Genomic DNA, 24105 nt, shown 5'->3' with positions numbered 1-24105 from the left:
CCCCCAAGATTAGATCTCTGATGAGAGCAAGAAAACCGCGGTGTAAAAGCAAGTATTGATACAAATTGATTCACTTCTGGATTAAGTGAACCTTAAGAAACAGCGTTCATGGCGCAATGATCCACTGAGGGCCACTGTTATACCATTGGGTCGGGTCTCGGCGTTGTTCAAGATCTGCATGCCTGACGCATTATTGTCTAGTAATTCTCTAGGGAAGTGCTGGCTCTTACGAGTGACGAATGTATCGATCGATCTCCTAGCAGATTCCTGTCGTGCACAGATTTGATTCTTGAGGTCCCGGTGTGTCCAACCCTTGAGGAGTGATGGCTGTCCATAGTTTACCATAGTACACGGATGGTACGTACATGTTTCATTTTCCAACTCCACCAAGTAGCCTTTGAGAGTAAATTGCTCCCAGGTGAGGAGGATATCCGATATGGATTCGAAAAAGGGTTCGACATGTCCCTCCATCAAAGAGAGATCCTGGAAATGGAGTTCTTTCAGCGTCCGTGAATGTATCTTACATAGATCGACGAATTCAGACGCCGTGGCCTTACAATGCGACAGTCTTAGGCTGCGCAAAACCCTGATCTTCATGGCATCGAGGTAAGGTCTTACTCTGACTGGAAATAGCTCAGGGAAAAGCAGCGCAAGATTTTCCACGCCGGGTAGTACGCGGAGAAAATCGGCCATAACGACTTCATCTCTGTAGCTTCTCGTTGAAACACTCAGCGTCGATACGTCTTTGAGCATCAGAGCTGCCGCAGAGAATATTTCGCGGTTTCTTGACCCAGATAATCCATGATATAGTTGGAATAGAGGTTCTGGAAGCTTTGAAAGCAGTTGTTGTCATCGATATGAAGTGCTGTGATCTTTGCTCATGCGAAGAGGGAGACGAGGAAGCAATGGCGGCTGCTCGAATAAAGGTGCTGAACTGTCTCCCATCCATACGTGCTGTTCGTGGTGCAAGAAGAAGTTCCCGGCGACCAGTCGTGGTTGATGATTGGAACCTCATTGGGGCTTGATTATCGGTGACGTCGCTCGAAACTGGATCTTGAAGAGATTTGGCAAAGAGACAAGAGCCTGCGCCAGCCATTTGACATCCAAAGACACCCTAGATTTCGGAGAGCGCTCCAACACCTTTTGTTCATCCGCGCGACTCTTTCTGGATAACCAATAGGCAAGAAGCTTCTGGCTATCCCACCCAGTCTCGTCATACGTCCCGATATATGGGTTGCTGGAAAGTATATGCGCGCAACTCCCTTTCCCCTATCTGTAAACTTGGGCTTGCCGAGAGGCGGGCGCTCCCCACTTCAACGGATCGTCGACATCAACTCCGATGCTTTGCTAGTTGAGGTCCCGAAGTGTTTGTCCGTGATCGTCAGGCTCTTCACATGACGTCAAGTAGATGGTTGACTGGCGATTAAGACGAGCCTATCTTAATCAGCCACATTCAACGTCGTTATCAGTCTAGGGACCTACCGTTGAAAAGACTGAGTCTGAATGCTTCTTTCGATATCACAAAACAATAATGATGTGACAGTATCTCGGAATGATTTGTTCACCAAATGTAGGGATTTCCATGACGACGGCTCTACAAAGCCAGCCACTGCTTGGCGCAGCTGGGGGGGAACGTCAGAGATACTCATGAGTGGCATGCGTGCTTATGTTCTGCGATAGAGTTGTTTACTGTCTCGTAAAAAAAAGATCCTGGGTTGAGGAGGTTGAGGAAGTTAAGGTCATCAGTCGCATCTTGAAGAAGGAAGCTAATTCTTGGACATTAGTGTCGCTGCACTAGTGCCACGTATTTGGATGGATCGATCAGGAGAAACCGTAGCTTATTATATCTAGCATTGCTGAATGCCTTCTCTCTTTCATCCAGTAGCTTTCCTAGCCGACGTTGGCCTCTTATTGGTCTTGAGATTCATGTTAATCATCTGGTTGACCCATAGCAGGCTAATATTACAACTATTTCTTGAACGTGAATGTCAACATACATGATAAGCGGGTGTCAAGCAAAACTTTCAGGCGAGAAGGTAGATTTACGCTTCAGGTTGTAGGTGAGCCCCCAGATATGCAAAGAAACACCGTCTCTTCCACTTTCCGAGCAATGGTCTGGGCCAGAAATGTTACAGTCTTCCCCTCTTCCGTTCAAATAACCTTGTGCTGAAGAGTTCTCGTGCTCATTTGATATCCTACATCCCAAAATCTCCTCAATTTCGTTGCTAATTCATCCGTACATCATCCCTTTTCCGACATCGAAATCCCATACGCAACCAGACTACACAATAGTCTGGTCAAACATTAGGCGATGATGATTCACCAACTTGGTGCCCGCGACGAGTCGCTCCTACCCGAAGACTGATTAATTAGTCCTGATCTTGGTTTTGCCTCTTCGCCTGATGTCTGTGCTTCAGTCGGTGGTCCTCAAGGCTTCAATTGCTACTGCCAGAAATTGCTCGGCTGTGATTGGATTGCAATACTATGTTCTTTGCGAGATATCCAATTCTCTTCACCTCTTAGGATGTTGTCGAAGCTCGGGGCCTGAGAGACAATTAAACCATGTCAACAACCCTGCTTTTCTTGTGTATAAGGGGGAGATATGAACCATACTGTAGCGTGTGTTTTATAGCAACGATTCTCGTCAAACCCGCTGTCTGCCCAACTGTCTTCTGGAAGGCCATGTGAGTAAGGTTCGTCTAAAAAGGGGTACCGCAACGAGTTGATTCAACGCTCTCAATAAACTCGGAAACCTACCCGAAGGGTATACAAAGCTGGTACTTCCCTAGATTCGAATAGTGCCTTGTTTATTCCTCTTTCCCAACTTCTCTGTCATGGGCGCTGTTGTTGACCCTTCTCATGAAGTAGGGAATGGTTGATCTTCTTCTTGGTCTTTCTGGCAATATCTTTGAGGCTGAGGATAGGCTCGGATGAAGCAGCCAAAGCTCTCGGTATCTCGTTGTCGACGACCGGTTAAAGACTTGGGTATCCAGGATATCATGCATGTCGTAGAATTTTGCTTCTGTTGCTTCTCAGCGGTCGTCGTTGACGCTGTGTCGACTTTCGATGCTCAGACGAGCTAGGTTGACTTGTACTGAACCTATAGACATCTCAGTCTCGTTTGCGGCTGGTTTGTCGTAGAAATGGCTGTATCGTGTTCATTTGGTCAATTGCATAAGATAATGGAAGAAGAAAAAAGGGAACAAAGATTCAACAGAGCGTATGTAGGCACCTCGATGCTCGGTCTAAGTGTAAATTTAGAATGCTACCTAGATATACTAACGACGTATTTAGTTTGGCGCCATGGCGACTACCAGTTGAGAACGCAAAGTTAAAGTGTATTCTGAAATCATTTTGTTCCGATCAGTCAGAACCTAGTTGGGGGACATATTCAGTACCCGCTTCAGACTTAGACGAGAACAGAGCTACTGGAGCGTAAGCTAGAAACAGGATCTGGACATTGACCTTGTCATATTTATGATCCACTTGTGTTACCCAGCGGCCATATTCATGTCTGGGTAAGGAGCATAGAGCTCTCGAAATGAATAGAAATCTATCACAACACATGGGCATTGGCACCGTACCGGATTGAAACTCAACGACAGACCTAACCAAAGCCCACTCAACAATGATCTTGAAAATCAAGACGAAAATATACGGAAGCATGAAAGGCACCGAGTACAACTTGGCGACATGGCTCAGCTTGCGCCAAGCAGCTATGTGGTGTGATCCTCATATCATTGCGGACCACAGCGGTGATTTGACAAAGGTCGGATCGATGATATCTTTAATACTGTGACAACGTTTATGTACAAGGGGACATGTGCGTCTATTTCTTTGGTTCCTCTTTTTTCTCCTCGGGCTTCGCGACTGGTAGTCTAAATGTCTCAGGCTTCCTATCGACACCAGGCCCAACTTGCTGTGTAATATTAGCAAGGCACTCACAGATTCTTGAATTATTGAAAGAGACATACCTCCCATGCAGCACTTCCTCCTTCGAAATTTCGGAAAGCTTGTGTCAACTCAAGTGGTTCTACAACAATCCGCTTCTTCTCCTCGTCATATCGAATTTCAGTGTATCCGGTCAAAGGGAAGTCCTTCCGTAGAGGATGTCCATCGAAGCCATAGTCGGTCATGATTCGTCGTAAGTCTGGATGTCCGATGAAAAAGACACCGAACAGATCATAGACTTCACGCTCGTACCAGTTGGCACCATCGTAAAGGCTTGTAATGCTAGGAACAGGAGATGCCTCGTCCGCATATGTCTTCACTCGAATTCTGGAATTATGACGCACACTGAGAAGGTTGTAAACAACCTCAAATCGCTGGTCTCGTGTAGGGAAGTCGACCGCGGTGATGTCAGAAACTTGTGTGAATTCAGCAGCGGTGTTGTCTAGACGATCGTCAGCTCTCCAGCAGCTAAGCGGGGGACATAGCTCTCTAGTACGCACATTTCAGGAACGTAAACACTGGAATAACACCAGAAGGTGGGATGTAGATGACCAGTTCGTCCTTCCAAACGGAAAATTGCTGGATGTACTTTGGAAGACAACCCATAAGCCATGACCCATAACGGTGCATATCATCTGCCTTGGCTGCGTACTTGTCGGCTGGGTTGATAGGAGGGACACGAAGACCACCGGGTACATCTGGTTCTCGCTGGGCAAATCGCATGTTTGGAGTATCCGGAGAGACTACGATTCTGGCATGCTGGGTAGAGGTGAAGGATCGAAGAGTCGTATCGTTGCGGCGGGAGAGAACTGTTCTGGTAGATCGCAGAGCTGAAGCCAGCGCCCCACGATTCGATGCCCTCATTGCCATGGTTGAGGGTCAAGTGTTGTCTTCCCAATTGCAATGAGAGGCAAACCGTCTTCAAACCTTGAAGTGAATGCTCGACACACTCCACGACGATGATTGGCTGGCGGATTTCGAAATTATGCCTAGCCGAAATAGGTTCGCTAGCGCATCTTGCCTTCTTCGACAGAAGTCGATCTGAACATCCTGTCACCATAATACTTTTCATCCGCCATTCATGACACACCTCTTCTGTCGACTTCTTTGACAAGAAACTCAACGAATAACTTGTCTGGAGCACATCAGGCCCCGTACAAATCATCTTTTCGACGCGACAACAAATCGTCCTTCACGCGCCGTCGTCCATCGAACTCTCCCCGTCTCCTGCTTTACAACGTCTCACGGCGCATCACACATCTTTTCATTATGGCCCCTCAAGATAGCTTTATTGATGACGACGAGGAGTCCTGGTATGTGTCTCCCAAAATACAGCTGTTCTGAGCTTGGTGGCGTCTGAAGCCCTGTGCTGATTCTCTTCCGTCAGTCCTCTCTGTGTAGAAGAGTTCGATCTTTCAGACAAGAACTTTCGACCATGCCCCTGTGGCTACCAGGTATGCCTTTACTGGTTTGCTCCTCTACTGTCGAGTGTCTGCTAAAAACATTTGTCACAGATTTGCCAGTTCTGCTTCAACAACATCAGACAAAATCTTAATGGATTATGCCCAGCATGCCGAAGACCCTACGATGATAAGACAATAGAGTGGAAAGTTGTGACACCAGAGGAGTTTGTAGACCTCCATCTGCACCATATACTCTTTTACTAATCAACTTGGCCAGGATTGCACGATTCAAAGCCGAGACCCAAAAGAAGGCAAAGAAGAACCAAGAACAACGACAAAAGGAGGCACAAAAGCGAGAGGTGGAAAATTTGAATCGTAAACATCTCTCCGGGCTTCGAGTTCTTCAGAAAAACCTTGTCTATGTGGTCGGTCTGAGCCCTGGAATACCCGAACAAGAAATTCTGTCGACTTTACGAGGTGACAGATATTTTGGTCAATATGGCAAAATTGTCAAAATTGTGGTCAGCAATAAGAAAACCAATGAGTCGGGCCCCAACGGACAATCCTTAGGGGTATATGTAACCTTTGCTCGGAACGAAGACGCTGCGAGATGCATAGCTGCAGTGAACGGTTCACAAAACGGCGAACGTGTTCTGCGGGCGCAACTTGGGACCACGAAGTACTGTTCAGCATACTTACGGAACGAAACCTGCACTAATAAGAACTGCATGTTCCTTCATGAACCTGGCGACAACAATGACAGTTATTCGAGGCAGGACCTGTCGTCTCTCAATAGTGTCAATACACAACGACCCCTTCCAGTTACAGCTTCTACGTCTGCAGCATCATCGTCTCGGCAAACCGCCCAAATTCAAGCCCCTATTCAACAAGCACAACCTATTGCTGCTGCCACACAATCAATGGTCAGAGACAATAGCAAGGACGGCTCTGATAGTGGTGATGCGTCCGCACTTCCATCATCTGCAAGCTGGGCGAATAGAGGCATCCCCCAACGAAGCAGGAGAGGGAGTGTTGCCACGAGTGGTGCCGCATCTAGTCCAGCTTTCTCACAAGCAATTCCTTCGACCGCTGAAGTTCCCGAACCACCTCCAGAGCAACCTCAAGATCAACCTGCAGAGCTTATGAGCGAAGCGTCTCCGTTAGAAGAACCTTCAACATCTGAACCCCCTCGACCAGCTAGAGACCCAGTTCTACTCGAGCTGCTCAGAGCTATCAACTCTCCTGATGTGTGTTACACTAGGACGAGCCAAACTACTGAGTCCTCGTTCCCTCCACTCTTTGATGCATTGGGAGGCGAGAAGCGCAAGGCAATGCGGGAGGGACAACAGGAAGAGGCTCGTTTGCACGTCGATCAAGATTCACTGGCCGATTTACAGTCAGTCGCTGAACCGCTGGAAGAAGAAGCTCCCGAGAGTGGAAGTCTGCAGCTTGGTGGCGAACCCGAAGACAGACACGACATTAGGGATAGTAGTCTGCCTATGGGATTCAGTCGACGACCAAGTACACAACTTCCAATCCAGAGAGCAAGCAACGGCGGACCATTCGGCCCCAGTCTTTCTCAACAAAACTTCTCTCAGAATTTGGGCAACTTGAATACAATTAATGGTCGAACTTTGACTCCTCAGCAAATTGAACAAATACGTCTCGAGGCTGCTAGGCAATCTCAATCTCCGAGCTTCGTAGAGCAATATCCACCTGGCATGAGAAACCAACTTACTCAAGGATCAGCCTTATTTCAGCAACAGGGTCACAACAGACAGTCTTCTCGATACAGCTTTGCCAACGATGGCTCATCCTCATCATCCTCTGTCAAGCCATCCGCGAATCCTAAGTTGATGGCGCAGCAATCATCCATGATGCCATCGGCAGCTAGTCAATTTTACGGCTCTTCAATGCCTGGTCCACCACCAGGATTGAAATCTTCGGGAACACCTCCCATTGGTGGCATGTTCGGCCAAGGCTTTGGAGGCTCAATGAACGGCAATTCGACTTTCGGCCTCGGGAAGGATAATAATAGTGATATGCTTCGGGACATGCTCCGAAGTCGTGGAGCAGCGGGGGGACAATCGCACGAAACAGGCAAGCGTGAGTACATGTTTCCTTCTTTTCTTCAGCAGTACCCATCTGCCTCCTCCACTCCAGCTCCTGCTTCAGGCCTCCTGGCATCGCTCTATGGTCCTCAGACTGGAGCCTTCCACGACTTCGGTCAAAAGCAGAAGAAGAAGGGAAAGAAGCACAGACATGCTAACACTTCCTCCTCTGGGGGAGGTGGCTTAGTCGATCTTGCGGACCCGAGTATCTTGCAGGCGAGAATGCAGCAGCACCAGCAACAGAGCAATGCCGGAGTCGGACAGGGACTGTTTGGCGGTCAGGCTCAAGGTGGGTACAATCCGAGCATGATGTACGGCGCGGGAATGCAGCATCGCGGGTGGTAGATAGGGCGGTTATGGCAGGCGTTTATTTGTGATGGAATTTTGTAGATATTGGGCTTTATCCATTGTGGCGTTGGCAAAGACCCATGACGGGCATTACATTTGCTGGGCCAGCATATTTGTTTTAGCGAGCATGGACGAGCTCCAAGGTGGAAGCTTCGGATGCTCTGGCGTCAATTGCTCTTTGGGAAATGGGGGATTCTCATGAGTTTGCAGTTTCTTTTCAATTGCGTTGCTTTCGAGGCCATTGAATGCGTTGGCTATAGCAGACTTGTCACAAAGATTGCGTCGGGAGCTCCATCATCGTCTTCGTCGGTCAGATCCCATGTACGTTAAAGTCCCCGACCCCATGCCAATGGATTGGCAGGTCAAATATAGCATTCTCACACATCTTGTGCCCTCAATAGTGTCTACTTTTGCTTCGAAGACGATGATGGACCCGTGACGTGATTTTGTCCCCGAGTTTGGAGGCTTGCAAGAAGCGAACATAGCATAGATCTCGTTTTGTCTTTTGATTTGACTCAAGCTGTTGAGAGTCGCTTGCTAACGAGTTTGTTGTTGTCAGATGACCAGGGACTTCTATCGCTTGACGAAGCGACATCATCAGTAGACGCCCTTGTTGCAGATAACTCACAAGACGATTTTGTTGTATCAGCAATACCAGATCTTTACGACAAAGTATCACGCTCGTCGACGCCATCTGTCCCCCCTGGTCTGAGTCTGCCACACGCTCACCCTTCCCTTGTCACGTCAGAGGAGAATTCGGCAAAGCCAACCTCTCGAATCCTCCCCACTACAGCACCGTTCCAGCCAGCACGCAGCTCTAATTTCATTCCAGGAACTGCGACCCCATTGGCGAATGTGATATCTGGTCCATCCGCAACAGTCTCTCAAGGCAATCGAGTTCCACCCGTAGAGACAACAATCTCGCAAGCCAAACAGGACGTGAAGTCTTTGGCCACAAGCACAGGACTTTCAAAGACCATTGCGTCTCAATCGTCGCAGCCAGGCCTGAAATCCGAAGACTTTCCTGCGCTAGAAAGTAGTGGGAAGAACAAGGTTGACACGTCCAAGTCAAACACGTCCAACACGTCCAACACGTCCAACACGTCCGGGGTGGTTGCGAAAAAATCCGCAACTGCTAAGTCGACCGTCGCAACTACTGTCGGCAAGAAGTCAGATCCTTCCGCAGCCAGCTCCCAACCCACTCTGTCAATTTCGAAAGCAGTTGAGAAGCGCACTGCTGCTGGCCTGAATATTTCTGTCCCGTCGAGATCTACTGCCAAAATTCCTACCGGCCCTGCTACTCCCAGCAAGTCTACTGTGCCACCTTCCGCCTTTCCTCCTCTACCGACAAGCACATCTACCACAACTGCTGCCCAGTCACCGTTGACACGTAAAGCTCCTACGACTTTACGCCTCACTTCGACGCCGAAGACTGAGATACCACCAACTGGAATTGCGACACCTTCCTCGGTGACTTCTATGTTCCCGCCTGCTTTTCCTCCATCACGTCAACCAAGCTTAGCATCAATAACAAGAATGGACCGCCCTGGAACTCCCACCAGTGAAATGATGTCTGACAACGCATCCATTACGTCCGCCTCCATGTCCCGGGCTAGCTCACCACCACCTTCGAATTTGATAGGCTCTGCTCCTGTCCGCACCACAACGAAGAGCATGCAGAGAAAGCAACGTAAGGAGGTACAAAGAGAGAAGGAGAAGGCTGAGTTGGAGGCATCTACTGCCAAGACAGACCGTGAACCAGAGATTGCGCCAATCTTGGGTAGAAAGAAGAAGGTCAAGAAGGAGCGCACCACACACAGTGCCGCTGGAGGTTCTACACCTGCTGTCAGTAGACCCCCATCTCCAGGTCCATCGGAGCCAGCCGAAAGTCAAAAGGCGAAGGAGGAGATGATTCAACAACAGGCGAAAGCTGAAGATAAAACTGTCTCTGTCGAACCTGAGTTGCCGATTCGCAGCGCACCAAAGGTACAAGATACGAAGCTCAAGGGCAAGGCCAAATTGCAACGACAGCCATCACCAGAACCCTTTCCAGCTGCTTCTGAGGTTGAGGAGGAAACGATGAATAAGCCCATGGCTACACCGGCCTCGATTCTCAAGGACCTCGTGAGTGAAGGTGCCATCAAGGATGCCAACGACCTGGCCTTCTTCAAGCATCCTCCCTTGGCGTTCCGACACCCGGATCCCATTACCGATCTCAGCTTCAACCAGAAGCTCACAATTACTGCTGATGATCGCACTACCTTGCTCGCTGGTCGCTCAGTTCACAAGACTACGAATGGACTAGTTAGAATGATGTTGACACCCAATGGTGAATGTGTGCGCAATTTGACAGAGGAAGAGGAGCGAACTTACCTTGCCTTGCAACGTTCACTAGCAGAACAGTCAAGTGCTACTCACTTCGTTCCCTCTCGACACACTACTGGGAGTGGGTTTGCGTTGATTGAGGGTCGAGCTGTGCCCAATGGTCCACCATCATACTTTCCCACGTCGAACGCTGGTACTGCACCAATGGATCCAGTTGCCAAGATCAACCGCGATGAGGCACTCGGCTATATCAACCAGTTCGTCTTACCCTCGTTGTCCACCAATATGCAATTGGAGCAGGCGTTGAACAGTAATACACTTGATCCCGAGGTCATGCGCTCTGGTGCTTCTGCCGCATGGGCTTCTTGGGGCACGGATCCTACAAATCCACATCTCGAGAACAACGAAGGTGGCTACGGTGGATCGACCAATCGCGAGGGTATGATTGCTACGGGTATCGAAAACATGACGGCGCACTTGGCCATCAGCGGAGACATGACTCGCAACCAACCCAACACTGTTTCCCTGCTCAGCTTGCCCGAATCGGAGACTGCTATGCAACATGCTAGGAAGGATGCTGATATTCTGGAGAAGAAATTGAGTGCTCTCATCAAGAAGAACCGAAGAATGGTGATTGGAGGCAGTCATTGACCACGAAAGTATACAGTACCAGCCATCGGGGCTTTGGGAGTTTCGGTTCTTTTACTCAGGCTCGCCTTGAAGATAATCGCCTCTCTGGTGCTTTTCTGTGGACATTTTGTATTTGTATTGAGTCTCAGACTCTTCGGAAGACTTTCATTTCTCTTCTGAAGAGCAGAGCGTTACTTTCTTTAATTACTTGCATCGGCGGGCCTTGAATCTGCATTTGAATGGCGCAACGAGGAGACCTACATTATTGGGACGGCGTAACGAATCTGGCCGATTGAGGTTGGATTCGAGGGGTCGCTCAGGATAATGTCTGTATGATTAGCTCGTGTATAAGCTAATGAAAACTACAAAACTAAACTTCGGACTCTTTCCGTGAACTCAAACGTCTCACCATTCCCTCCATTTATTGAGGGTTACTTTGTTATGGATGTGCACTTCACACTGCCTGGCGTGAGATCATGACTGTTGATGAAAGACAATAAAATACATTGGCGCTATGCTGTGATATTACTGAAGAGATATTTATGTACCAAATTTGTTGGGAATCCACCCTCAATATTCATCATCCGTATCCTCATCCTCTTCTGGTAACATAGCCCTATATCGTCTACTTGCCAAATCTTCCTCCAAACCACCATCACTCTCTGGATCAATGTATCCATCTCCACCCACGAGACTGAGTGCCACGGGCAAGAAAATTAACGCATGTGAAGCGGCAAAGACGACCAGCGCCAACCAGATCCTGAAGTAATATATCTCGAAAATCTTGCTTCTTGTGAATGCAAGGACAAAAACACCGAGCAGCTTAGTTATTGTAATCCCGGAAAAGACAGAGCCACCAACGTTGACAAGTGCGGTCCATGCTCGGGCATCACGGCCACGGAACTTATTCTTTGCTCGTTCCATGACGGCGCGAGATGGGAACATGAATGCTCGTGCAATGTGGGCGCAGAATTCGACACCGATACCGACGCAAATCACAAGGTTGACAAGACTGACGGCGTTCAATGACACGTTGAAAACAGCCATTGTACCGATGATGTCGACGACAATCATGATCACTGTTGCGGTGACAACAGCGCCAGTCCTGACAGACCCGAGGAGAATAGACGAGATCACAAGGATCATAGCTACGGCTGACCCCAGGATAGTAGCTGTAAGTCGAACGATAGAAGCGTATTGATCAAAGAAGATGTAGAACACGCTGTAGGGGAACACTTCGACACCAGTGCTTTCCTTGATGCTATTCGATATTCTGCGCGCCGAAGCATACGCAGCGATAAAGTCCTCCTGGCTTCGGAGGGGTGTATGGCTGGTGCGGAAATGGCTGGCTGGTATTGTGTCTCGCTCTGCGTCAACAACGAGAGCGGTACTGTAGGAAGCCTGGCCTCCGAGCGCGCAGTCTGCGTCTGTTGGAGAGTTGAGCCACTTCTGGATATAGTGGATGAATTCATCGCCTTCAGGCATGCCAGACAGAGTGATATTCCACGCCGGATCACGATCTGCGAAGCATGTCTTTCGTCCATCAAGGCAGCAAGATTCAGATGCAGGATCAAGCCAACGGAAATAATCATCGATCCAGCTCGCAGTAGATGCGGCAATAAATGAGACATCTGGTCTCTTTCGCTCCGACTCGAGGATGTTCGTCAGTGATTCTTGCTCACAAGTTGTGAATCGAGCGCAGAGTTCCTGCTGGTGTACTCTTTGCGTAACGTTCAATTCGCGAGTGACGAAGTAAACTGGAGGACCTGACTCGAAATAATCATAAAGATCATTGAAGTATGGGATCAGGTACGAGTCGTCGGGAATGGCTACACGTTGGTCCAAGCCAAGAGAGACCTCGGGCATCAAGGCAATTCCTGCTGTGAAGAGGCTTAGAAAGACGACTACGATAGCCACTTTCATCTTCTTCCCAAGTAGGGTGGGAGCATAGTGCTTGCGGATAAACGCCTGTAGAGTTCCTTCGTCCTGGCCTTCGTAAGCTCTTGGGTAGCTATTTCCATTCGAACCGCCAAGCTGTATTCCAGCGCCCTTGATCTTGATGCAAGGGAAGCAGTCAGCTCGATGGTCTTCGACTCGCTGTTGATTTAGCGTCAGCACCGAAACAAACATGGTTACCTGTAGCAGTGCGTTGATAAACACTGCACCGGCGGCGTAGATTGCGAAGTTTCGCACAGCTGGCATGCCAACAAAGGCTCCTAGAGAGAAAGCGATTGTCTCGGTAATCGCAGACAAAAGGATAGATGGCCCCATTCGTCCCAAAGCCTTGGCGATTCTATATTCAACCACATCATCTGGATGGCTGATGTTCACTCTCTCGAACTCGTGGACAATCAGGAAAATGTTGTCCACACCAACAGCTAATACGATGAAAGGGATAACTTCTGCGATAATGAGAGTGACCTTGACTCCAGCGGCTGAGAATAATCCAATCGATGCTGAGATTGACATCAAAACTATCAAGATGCCTACTACACCTAGGGTGAACTTGGATTCGACGAGTGAGACTGCTGGGTTGCGCAGCATGGATTTCAATGACAGTGTCGTGGATCCCAGAGCGAGTGAAGCATAGAAGAACATGATGATGTAGCTGATAATAACAATCTTCGCATCAGTATTGGTTGACTTGTTAAGTTCTTGTTCCAAACTGATCTCCGTAGAGAACGACAGTCTCAGTCCACGGTCGATGGCTTCCTGTTGTACGCGTAGCAGTTCTGACTTCATGGATTCCTCCCAGTCCATAGCTCTACGAAGCTCGGGCGAACCTTCATCGGCATAGTTGTTGACCACCCAAGTGACAATCATAGCAGATGAATCAGCGGGATCACTAGAGCCGTTGGCTCCTCCGAGGACCATGGCTCGCTCAATGGGAAGTTGGAAGTCAGGAAGACAGTCAACAGGAGTCTTGACGCACCCACGAAGCCTGTTCACCCAGTTGGCTTCAGTGACAGATTCAATGTCGTTTCCAAAATATGCAGCAACTGACTGAACAACGCAAGCTTCGCCGGTTGGTTTGAAGCAGACATCGTCGAGTATTGCTCTAGTTTTATTTCCCGTCAGACCACTGATGCGATCTTCAACTTCGATCCACCACTTAAGAGTTTCGTAGCTGAGCACTGGACTTGTGCCATTCGTAACAGTCTCATTGACCAAAAATACTTGCTCAGCACGGTAGAATGGTCCGAAGCTTTCATCAAAGAAGGCCTTTTCCTGAGCAGCATCTGAAGTTGGGCTAACCCACAGCCTGGCAGGATCCGTCTCGATGGCGAAATTGATCCACCCTAGACTAAGTAATCCAACAATGAGGACGCTAACGCCAATTGTTATACCTGGAAACCTTGCCGATACGTGTCCAAGCCTGCTGAAAGCACCGTCACAGACGGTGTTGATCCAGTAATTCCTCTGTGGGCGATCATACATGGCTCCATTGTGAACCATATCTCCTTCGTCTTCATCGTCACTTGGATTCGTATCCTGAAGAAGTCGCAGCCGTTCACTCTTTGCGCGAGCATGCTTCGCATAAGCCACATGGCCAACAATAGCGGTAACCAGCAATCCAAGGATAACACCGTATGTCAAAATCGCAGCGAATGACAGGCAAGGGAGGACTCCGACATGGCAAGAACCGGACTCGGCAACCTCTGGGAGTTTTGGACACACAGCAGGGCAATCGATACAAGCACAGCGGAAGCTTTCGTCCTCATCGTTGCACTTCTTGGCTCCCATACCTAATGGTCCCATCCCGCTTTCTGGGTAGTCGCTTGGTCTAGGGAAGTTGATTTGGAACGGCGAGCCAAAAGCACTCTTCTTCCCAAGGAAAGCCAGAAAGGCAGTATAGTCCTCTGCGCCGCCTCCAATAAAGCTCATCGCATTCGTATTGGTAGGACCAAACTTCACATCTTTACAGCTATCGTAGAATCCAGAACAGTAGTCATCCGAGACAAGTTGGTCCAGCTCTGCCACAGCCAACTTCCCACTTTTCTCCTCGACCTGGGTTACATTTATGAAGAGAGATTGGTCTGGCGAACAAGTAAAGGTGCAGAATAGATTGTAAAAGTTCTCTTTGCAGGCCGGGCAAGCAGAAATGAACTGCTGGGCTTTCTGGAGGTTGGACGACAGGACATCGAGCTATTCTCAAGTCAGCAGCTGGGTTGATATATAGGACATGAGTGCATACTTGTGATCCTTCGCAGCATACTGAGCCAGAGTTCCACTTTGGCCCGCAGAGGTCCACCAGTTGCTTCCTCACATCGGCTTCGGGGTCCTTTGCAAGTCCGTTATCAGGACACGGTAGAGGAGGAGCGAAAAATCCACTTCCGCCACAGCTTCCCCGTATGGCACATCTTCCTGCCTCGTGCTTTGGTGTATAGAGCTCACCCGATGCTAGACTGAGCAGCCCCGCAAGGCAGGCGAAATGCCTCAGTCTCATCTCGAATTTGCGTCGCTCAGCGCCGCAGTTGTGTCGTCTAACAGGAAGGAAACTTGTTGTTCGATTTGAAGAAGGGTATTAAATTCTGCGACTGAAAATAGTCGCTCGTGTGCAAGAAGGTGTGAAGCGTCACTGTTGATTCAAGTCAAGGTCACCAGCTCACTTACTAGTCAGCCACATGCGAGTGAACGTCGTCATAACAATCGCCGAGTGCACGGGCCGCTTTGGTGCCTGAATTTGGCTTGCTTCAGATATCGATGCGGCTGAGAAAAGTGAAGTATCGGAAAGGTGAATGCTTGGAATATGTTAGGTAGACGACATTCTGGACAATCCGCGTTAATAGTCAACATTCCAGACATTTTGAAGTATCATGAAAGTCTCGAAGCTACCACAGCAAACAGAAAAGACATACTGTCGTGATGTGAAGCGAAGATATATTCGACCCAACTTGCACAGAATCAATTTTTTCTTCACTTTTCCAGCAAATCTCGATATAACGATATCATTTTGTATGATATTCGAAAAATATGCTCCGAGATGTTTATCTTGGCTCTGAGACCTAACACTATGTTCAGGCTTGAGGAATTTAGCGCTTCTGACTATGAGTTTCATTGAATATCCGCATTGGAGTGTATCTTCCATCTTGAATACAAGTACTTTTTTAATCTTAGTGACCTGGTTGGTGGACGATTTTCCTTCACAAGAGAACAACCAGCACGCGCCTGAAGGCAGAAATATAAGAGTTGAAAAATGTTATATTTTCGAGTCTATAGTTCGTCTGGATTCGTCGGGGGTTTCGACGAGCTCACAATCGAGAGAGAATATTACAGCAAATTAGTAATAATCCCAAAGCTATTTGCTGCTTAGAGATATTTATCAGATCTGAACAAGACTCTCGACTCTTTTGCGATATTAAGATTACCTTAGTATGATCACCAACTCTCAACCGAAAATCTCACAAAAGTTCCCTGTGCTTTCCGCGAGATTGCGCCATTGATGGCTAGCGTCTTTTGACCCTTGATAGGTTGATATGACCCCTCACTCAGCCCCACTACAGCATCGTGAGTTTAGGTATGGGAGTGTTTGCACATGCACGAGCGATATATTCTTTACATGTATTATCGATCCGTGATCCGAAGTTTGAGTGCTATTTACCTTCTACAACTATCATTTGATTCTTAGATTTCATCCATTGAATTGGCCAGAATGATGTGATGCGATGAGGGGGAATAATTGCCTGCGGATAGGGCATAAGCTGGCTAGCACTAGGCCATGGGTTCTAGCGAAGGGACCAAGTACAGATAAAAGTATTGAAACCACTAAAAGTATGGACTATTGTCTTATCTATAGTGTCAGAAGTTTGTGGCATGGAGTGGAAATTGTTACAATATTTTAATTCATAGAGGGTCCAAGTCGTGAAACGCTTCCCTCGATTGATCATTTTAGTCCCAGCCTCAAAGCGCCCAGAAAGGAATCGAACTTTTAGTTAGCACATTTGTTGCTCTCATGAAACTAAAGAGGGTTTGTAAGAAGCTATCTTGATCGCATGTTAGTGTAGATCTTGGGCTACGCTAGACATTTTCAGTCTGGACTACCAAGTTAGAATACTCGTAGTGATGCGTAGCAATATAAGTATTTTAAGATAGATATAAAGTACTCCTAAGCTTAGAGATAGAGATTTTCCATATATGAAGCTAGCTGTTCTATTTGCCACAGAAAGCTCACTGAGAATCAAACAGAAGGATAATGCCTCAACATTCGTCACAATATTGGAGTATCTAGATGGGAGGACAAGAAAGAATGCAACCACCTTGCATTCACATGTATGCACCGTTGAGGTCATACTGGAGTAATGATAAAAGAATACTCGGTAGAGCATATATGAGATAAGCAGCCGTTACCCCATATGCTTGGAATATCGCGAGTTTATCACAACTATGCAGTAATCAGGATCTTCAATATGCGCCTTAATAAAACAGTGTAGATCTTGTGAAATGTATGCGCCGCAGACTGAATACTTTGGTAGAAAAGGGTACCTGATGATTTCATCAAGTTGCGTAACAATAGATCTGTGGTAGCAGAAGCCCGAGCAGAAACCCTTACTTGGAGCACCATCTTAACTACACACAAACTTCTAAAACGTAGAAACCATTAAAGTTTTTGAATAATGATCCAATGTGAGACAGGCCATAAACGTAGCCTGGAAAAAAAAAGTTGTGAAAACCACGTCATACCCAAATGTAAGACACGAAGAACAGATACGTGTGATATGATCATTCTTCGAGATTGAGAATGCAGTGACTTGCTTGAGGTCGTCCCAAACTTGAGAATTTCCTCCAAAGAAGTGACTAATTCCTCTGATCAGCCTCGTCCGCACTCTTTGTTGCTTTGTTTTTCTTGGGTCAGGATTGAAGAAGGGAGGAGGCCAGACCAGGCTAGATGATCCTTGTATCAAGCGCCGTTGCGGAAGCGAGGCATCTCCGTACTCTATCATTTTCGACCTGCGAGCGAACAGAACGATTCATCGTCCACACCCGCACAACTTCACCCATCCTCCCTCCAACAATTACTGCGACAGTACTCTGCCAACAAATGGCGTGAGCCGATGGATCAACGAATGAACTCTACTTCAAGTTTCGACAACGAAAGAAGAAGCGCTCCGATTGCAAATAGGTTAGGGCACTACATCACATTCACTCCTTCCTTCTGCCTATGATCCCTTACCCCATCCAACTTTACTTCCCATCTTCGATCTTCTTCAACTTTTGTACAGCATCTTCTTCACGCGCAAGTACTCATGCCTCCATCCAACAGAATCACAAGGGCCGCGGCGAGACAAGCAGCCAGCTCTTCAGAGACGTCTACTTCTGCTGCAGCTTCCTCTATCTCTGCGCCTACATCTGCGCCTGCACCTGCCACCTCGAATCGACCTCCGGTAGGATCAAGGAAGCGTAAAGCACCTGCGCGAGACTCCAGTCCAGCTCCTGAGCCCGAGCCAACGAAGGCCTCATCTTCGAGACGTCCGAAGCGGCAGAAGGTAGCAGAACCGGAGGTTCCGCCTGCAGGACCATCTGTCCCGGCAGCATTACCCCCAACCAGAAGAAGAAAAGGAAAGACTCCCGCGGTTATGTCGAGTCCTGGGTATGTTGCCTTTTGTCATATGTCTACTGGTATTGACTATCTCTTAGTGATTCTGCTGGTCCTTCCAACGAACCTCCAAGTACAACTGCTTCGTCGAAACGCAAGTCGTCAAGAAACAAGAAGGGTGGCCAAGGTGAGTCGAAGGCTGCTCAAAGAGATCCTCCTGCGGACCTGACAATGAATGATGCAGACCCCTCCGTCTTCACTCCTAGCTCAAGTCGTCGCGCAAAGAAAGCAACCACTGGAAATAAAGACGGGGACAATACGATAGACAACAGCTTAGACGACAAGCCCCCACCTGTCGACGACGACGACGATGGTAGCGATGATGCCGCAGAAGACAGGATAGCTCGCAACTACGAGGGCAGAGACGATGACGACGATCAAGACCCCTTTGGAGGCTTTGGTGGACCTGGGGGACCTCCTCAAGGTTTGTCGGGTACATTGCGAGCCTTGAGTGGTATGCTACAAGGGACTTCTTCGAGATTGCGCGAGATCCTGGTCAACCTGAAGCAGAAGGACGACCCTTCAGTGCAATTGATCGCCCTGCAAGAACTATGTGAGATCTTGCTTGTATCCACTGAAGATAACTTGTCTGGTCATTTCTCGCCGGATGCCTTTGTAAAGGAGCTGGTCGCGTTGATGCAGCCATCAGACTTTGGGGAGGAGAATCCCGAGATGATGCTACTTGCCTGTCGATGCCTTGCCAATCTCATGGAGGCACTACCTGCAAGCACCGCCAATGTCGTCTACGGTGGTGCTGTTCCTATACTTTGCCAAAAGCTACTCGAGATCCATTTCATCGATTTGGCCGAGCAAGCACTTAGTGTGAGTCCTCCTTTACCCATATCAAAACATCAAACTGACAAATCATAGACCTTGGAGAAGATATCTGTTGAATATCCAGCATCTATCGTTCGCGAAGGTGGTCTCACTGCTTGCCTAACATATCTCGACTTCTTCGCTACTAGCACGCAAAGAACTGCTGTCACTACTGCTGCTAACTGCTGCCGAAACATTCCCGAAGACTCTTTCCCAGTTGTTAGAGACGTCATGGGTATTCTTTTGAATGTTCTCAGCTCCAGCGACCAAAAAGTTGTTGAGCAGGGTTCTCTTTGTGTCTCCCGCATTGTGGAAAGCTTCCGATATCACCCTTCTAAACTTGAAGAACTTGTCAGTACAGACCTCTTACGAGCCATCCTTCGTTTGTTACTGCCTGGTACCACGAATCTCATTGGGCCAAATATCCACACCCAGTTCCTACGGGTTCTAGCATTCACGGCCAAGGCTAGTGCAAACCTATCCGCGGAGCTTTTCCGAATGAATGTCGTCGAAACCCTCTATCAGATCCTAACTGGTGTTTCGCCACCTGGACCCCACGAGGACATCGCATCGAAATTGGACAGTGTTGTTATCATGCAAGCATTGATTCATAGACCTCGCGAGCAAGTCATCGAAACCCTGAACGTTATCTGTGAACTCCTCCCTGGTTTGCCCAGAGAATCCGAGGTCACCTTTGATGAGATTATAGACCACAATCCTGCATCTGCCCCACAGACAGCTCCCCCATCGAGCGCTCGAAAGAAGTCATCAAATGAAAAGCGACTTGAGCTTCTTGAAGGATGCAAGGACGAAGTGAAGCGATTCACAATTATCCTCTTTCCAACACTCACCGATGCATTCTCAAGTACTGTCAATCTGAGCGTTCGCCAAAAGGTCTTGACAGCCCAGCTTAAGATGCTCTCAAACCTCGACAAAGACATTCTGATGGAAGCATTGCGTTCTGTTCCTTACGCTTCATTCTTGGCAGCGATCCTCTCTCAGCAAGACCATCCGAGTCTTGTAAACTATGCCCTTCAAGCTGCTGAGCTGCTCTTGGATCGTCTCGACGATATCTATCGCTATCAATTCTATCGCGAGGGCGTAATTTCTGAAATTGCCAAACTGGCTGTGCACGCTGATATAGTTCTGTCAACATCAAAGGACTCTCTTGTGATCGAGGCTGTAGACTCTACCGAAGCCAATGGTACGAAGAAGCTTTCTGAAAAGGTTACTCGCGGAGGTGACCCTGGTGACGATGATGACGATGACTCTTCAGATGACGATAATGAGGATGAGAATGAACACGATGATGTCCAAGATGACATTAGTCCTTCACCAGCAAGCTCTCGAGGATCCACCATGTCTCTGGACGGCGCACAAAACCGGGCACAACACGATAACAGCAGCATGCAACAGCTCATTGCTCAGCGTGCCAAGAAGTTTTTGGATGTTCACGAGACGGAAAAGAATAGTAAGAACATGAAGAAGAAAGCCACCAAGATCTTGACGAGTCTGCAAACCCTCGCCTCCGAGATTGAGGCACATTATTTGGGACAAGCTACAGGCAATGGCATTGATCTCTTCTCGACTCTTGCTTCTTACTTCGATGGAGATGTCTTAGAGAGTGTGACTAGCTTTGAGCTGCTCAATTCCGAGGTCGTTCGGGTTCTCCTTGCGATCTTCAACAATCCAGACGAACGATTGAGCAACGATGCCCGTTCTGCATTCCTCGAGGTTTTTATGGGCCGTACCGTTGCTCACAAACCCAAGACTGCGTCTGCAGAGTCTCCAGCAACTCCATTTAGCATCCTCATCCACAAATTGCAAGATCTCTTGAGTCGATCCGAACACTTCGAGGTTATCACCGTCCACCAAAATACTTTCGATGGAAACAGAAGCAGTGCTGCGTCAATGCTTGCGAAGCAAATCCGATTGAAGTTAGTGGCTGATGATGATTCTGAGATCCCCAAACCATATCGCAATATTATGGTCTCCATCCATGCTATTGCAACTTTCAAAGCTCTCGATGACTATTTACGCCCCAGAATTAGTCTCTCCGAACGCCCTCGAGGCTCAAGGAGAGAAGGTCTCTCTAGTGCTTTGGCCGCACTTGCAGCAGCCGGTATGCCCAACCCATTTTCCGGATCTTCTAATGCTCAAGCTCGTCTCTTAGAACGTGGTTTGGCTTCGGCTACCGCTGCCACTCCTGCGGCCCCAACTCCGTCGGCCACTCGAAGTTCTCGAAAGGCAAAATCCAAGACAGCTCCAGCTGCGACTCCTGCGTCGGGTGGTCAGTCTGCCTCCATTACTCCACAAGACAAATCAAGTTCTCGGCGCTCTAGTAGACGTCATGCACAAACAGACCCCCCAGCACCGGCTCCGCCTGCCCAAGAGGAAGACAGTCTGGCTAGTGCTTTGGAGTGCGCGGATGAGCGACAGCTTACAGACGATGAAGATATGGAGGACAGTGCTGCATTGGACGCTATCGTGGGCGATCTAGAAGATGAAATGGACGAAGGGTCACCTCCAGATCCTACAGCTGTGAATCTAGAAGTTGCAGCAGGCGGCAAAGTAACGGCACGCACCCAAGACGGCCAAAGAGTGTCCACTCCGTCACAAGCACCTGGATCCAACCCCAGACTTGCAAGTGCCCAAGCCGCAGCCGGACAATCAGCTATGTCTACGCCATCTGCATCACGACCAATGTCATATGCTGCTGCTATCCAAGCCGTTCCCCAAGATTGGCACATCGAATTCAGCCTCGACGAAAAAGTGATTGGTAATGAGACTACAATTTACCGCGCCGTGCACAGCACATCAACGACTGTAGATGAACACACTAATCGAAGTGTGTGGTCGGCCATTCACCCAATCAGATTTAAGCGAGTCCCAGGTCCTCCTCCCCCTGAGCCAAGCTCTCTTACTCAAGCTATTGAGGTGAGCACCGAGACTACAGCATCTGGAATTCCAGCTTCGTTGGACAAGCATCCTGCCACATCATCCATTCTTCGTCTGCTTAACATTCTGCACGCACTGAATGCAAACTTGGACGACGTTCTAGCAGAAAACAAAGACGCTCTCAAGCTCAATGTGGAATCGCTCTCGCAGTTCGTCAATACCAAGCTCACGGCGAAGCTCAACCGACAGCTTGAGGAACCCCTCATCGTGGCAAGCAACTGCCTGCCCAGTTGGAGTGAAGATCTGGCTCGTCTGTATCCGTTCCTCTTCCCATTCGAGACCCGACACCTCTTCTTGCAGTCCACCTCTTTTGGCTATGCCCGCTCCATGACCAGATGGCAAAATGCTCAGTCTGCTGAAGAGTCTCGCCGAGATCGACATCGTGACGAGAGACCTTTCTTAGGTAGGCTTCAGAGACAGAAGGTCCGCATCTCACGCTCGAAGACTCTCGAATCGGCGTTGAAAGTCATGGAACTTTACGGGGCTTCCCAAAGCATCCTGGAAGTTGAATACTTTGAGGAAGTCGGAACTGGCCTTGGTCCTACACTCGAATTCTACTCAACAGTTTCCAAGGAGTTCTCGAAGAAGAAGCTCAAGCTTTGGCGAGAGACGGATGCTAACGATGCCGACGAATATGCTTTTGGATTTCGCGGTCTTTTCCCAGCACCAATGAGTGAGGAACAAGCCTCTAACGAAAATGGAAAGCGTATTCTTCATCTGTTCAAGATGCTTGGGAAGTTCGTCGCTAGGTCAATGATTGATTCTAGAATTATTGATGTCTCCTTCAACCCAACCTTCTTCCGAATCGGCGACGGCTCCAAGACTGTTACTCCGTCCCTAGGAGCAGTCAAGACAGTCGATCCTCAATTAGCAAAGTCGCTGAAGCTGATAAAGAAGTTCGCCACTGGCAAGAAGTCAATCGACGAGAATCCAAGTCTCACTCCTGCTCAGAAGGTTGCTCATGCAGAAGCTCTTGAGATAAATGGTGTTCACATTGACGATCTGGGCCTGGACTTCACGCTTCCTGGGTATTCTTCCATCGAGCTCCTCGCCAACGGTTCTCAAATCGCTGTTACCATTGACAACGTGGAGCTTTACCTAGAGAGAGTTATCGACTACACACTAGGTGTAGGAGTCCAGAAGCAAGTTGATGCATTCCGGGCTGGGTTTACACAAGTCTTCCCTTATTCTGCCTTGAGTGCTTTCACGCCGGATGAGTTGGTCATGCTGTTTGGAAGAATCGAGGAGGACTGGTCTCTTGAGAGTAAGTTGCCCTTTCCCTATTCATCATCATGCAACACTTGGCTAATCAATTAATAGCTCTTATGGACTCTATCAAGGCTGACCATGGGTTCAACATGGACAGTAAAAGTGTCAAAAACTTGTTGCAAACCATGTCTGAGCTGTCGCTGCCTGAGCGCCGAGACTTCTTGCAATTCACTACAGGCAGTCCCAAGCTTCCTATCGGAGGTAAGCATCTGTCTTTGAGATTACACGGTCCTGAGCTAATACTCTACATAGGCTTCAAGTCCTTGACTCCGATGTTCACAGTGGTTTGCAAGCCAAGTGAGCCGCCATACACGTCTGATGATTACCTCCCCAGCGTCATGACATGTGTTAACTATCTCAAATTACCCGACTACACCTCACTGGACGTTATGAGACGTCGTATGAGTACTGCGATCAAGGAAGGACAGGGTGCTTTCCACTTATCATAAGGTGTCAATATTGAACGTAAATCAAATGAGTCTAGCATAGGCGTCATTGAGCGGAGGTTCCAGTCCCACGCGGCTATTTCGAGAAGATGATCGGTGCTTTCCTTGCATTTTATGTATTCACGAGCTCCCCGTCAAATTTCTTTTTTTCTGCCACCGAAATTCTCGAGTGGCTCTATCGACTCAGATTGCATGCATGGAAGGTCGTTTGGGCGCATTACGTGGAGGATATCACATGAAAGGTCGGGTCCAGT

The 24105-nt window shown here is 48.4% G+C and overlaps 6 protein-coding genes across 6 annotated transcripts; 3 read left to right on the top strand and 3 right to left on the bottom strand.

Moving 5' to 3' along the window:
* Positions 1–256: 256 nt before the first annotated feature.
* On the bottom strand, positions 257–1096 carry LY89DRAFT_721923 (uncharacterized protein; the record flags this gene model as incomplete). Its single annotated transcript, XM_018218685.1, has 3 exons — positions 257–327; positions 366–824; positions 952–1096. 3 exons carry the CDS (start codon positions 1094–1096, stop codon positions 257–259), a joined length of 675 nt encoding a protein of 224 aa, XP_018066613.1.
* A 2733-nt stretch (positions 1097–3829) lies between these two features.
* On the bottom strand, positions 3830–4821 carry LY89DRAFT_592862 (NADH-ubiquinone oxidoreductase-like protein 30.4 kDa subunit; the record flags this gene model as incomplete). Its single annotated transcript, XM_018209718.1, has 3 exons — positions 3830–3919; positions 3975–4393; positions 4452–4821. The coding sequence occupies 3 exons, from the start codon at positions 4819–4821 to the stop codon at positions 3830–3832; spliced, it is 879 nt and encodes a 292-aa protein (XP_018066612.1).
* A 399-nt stretch (positions 4822–5220) lies between these two features.
* Positions 5221–7810, top strand: LY89DRAFT_592684 (uncharacterized protein; the record flags this gene model as incomplete). The annotated part of the gene is made up of 4 exons (XM_018209710.1): positions 5221–5264; positions 5339–5405; positions 5466–5578; positions 5632–7810. The coding sequence occupies 4 exons, from the start codon at positions 5221–5223 to the stop codon at positions 7808–7810; spliced, it is 2403 nt and encodes an 800-aa protein (XP_018066611.1).
* Positions 7811–8389: 579 nt separating this feature from the next.
* On the top strand, positions 8390–10789 carry LY89DRAFT_592653 (uncharacterized protein; the record flags this gene model as incomplete). Its single annotated transcript, XM_018209709.1, has 2 exons — positions 8390–9763; positions 9800–10789. Coding segments are annotated over 2 exons (2364 nt in total), but the record flags the coding sequence as incomplete, so codon positions are not given.
* A 373-nt stretch (positions 10790–11162) lies between these two features.
* Positions 11163–15371, bottom strand: LY89DRAFT_623334 (multidrug efflux transporter AcrB transmembrane domain-containing protein). Its single transcript, XM_018211012.1, has 2 exons — positions 14964–15371; positions 11163–14914 (listed from the first exon to the last, which is right to left on the bottom strand). The coding sequence occupies exons 1-2, from the start codon at positions 15213–15215 to the stop codon at positions 11339–11341; spliced, it is 3828 nt and encodes a 1275-aa protein (XP_018066609.1). The 5' UTR covers positions 15216–15371; the 3' UTR covers positions 11163–11338.
* Positions 15372–18012: 2641 nt separating this feature from the next.
* LY89DRAFT_673252 (uncharacterized protein) lies at positions 18013–23854 on the top strand (the record flags this gene model as incomplete). The annotated part of the gene is made up of 6 exons (XM_018213352.1): positions 18013–18356; positions 18404–18489; positions 18547–19184; positions 19233–23400; positions 23457–23606; positions 23658–23854. 6 exons carry the CDS (start codon positions 18013–18015, stop codon positions 23852–23854), a joined length of 5583 nt encoding a protein of 1860 aa, XP_018066608.1.
* Positions 23855–24105: the final 251 nt, after the last annotated feature.

This window comes from Mollisia scopiformis (genome assembly GCF_001500285.1).
Source record: "Mollisia scopiformis unplaced genomic scaffold LY89scaffold_21, whole genome shotgun sequence".
Classification (NCBI taxonomy): domain Eukaryota; kingdom Fungi; phylum Ascomycota; class Leotiomycetes; order Helotiales; family Mollisiaceae; genus Mollisia; species Mollisia scopiformis.
This window is presented reverse-complemented; position numbering and strand designations above follow the sequence as displayed.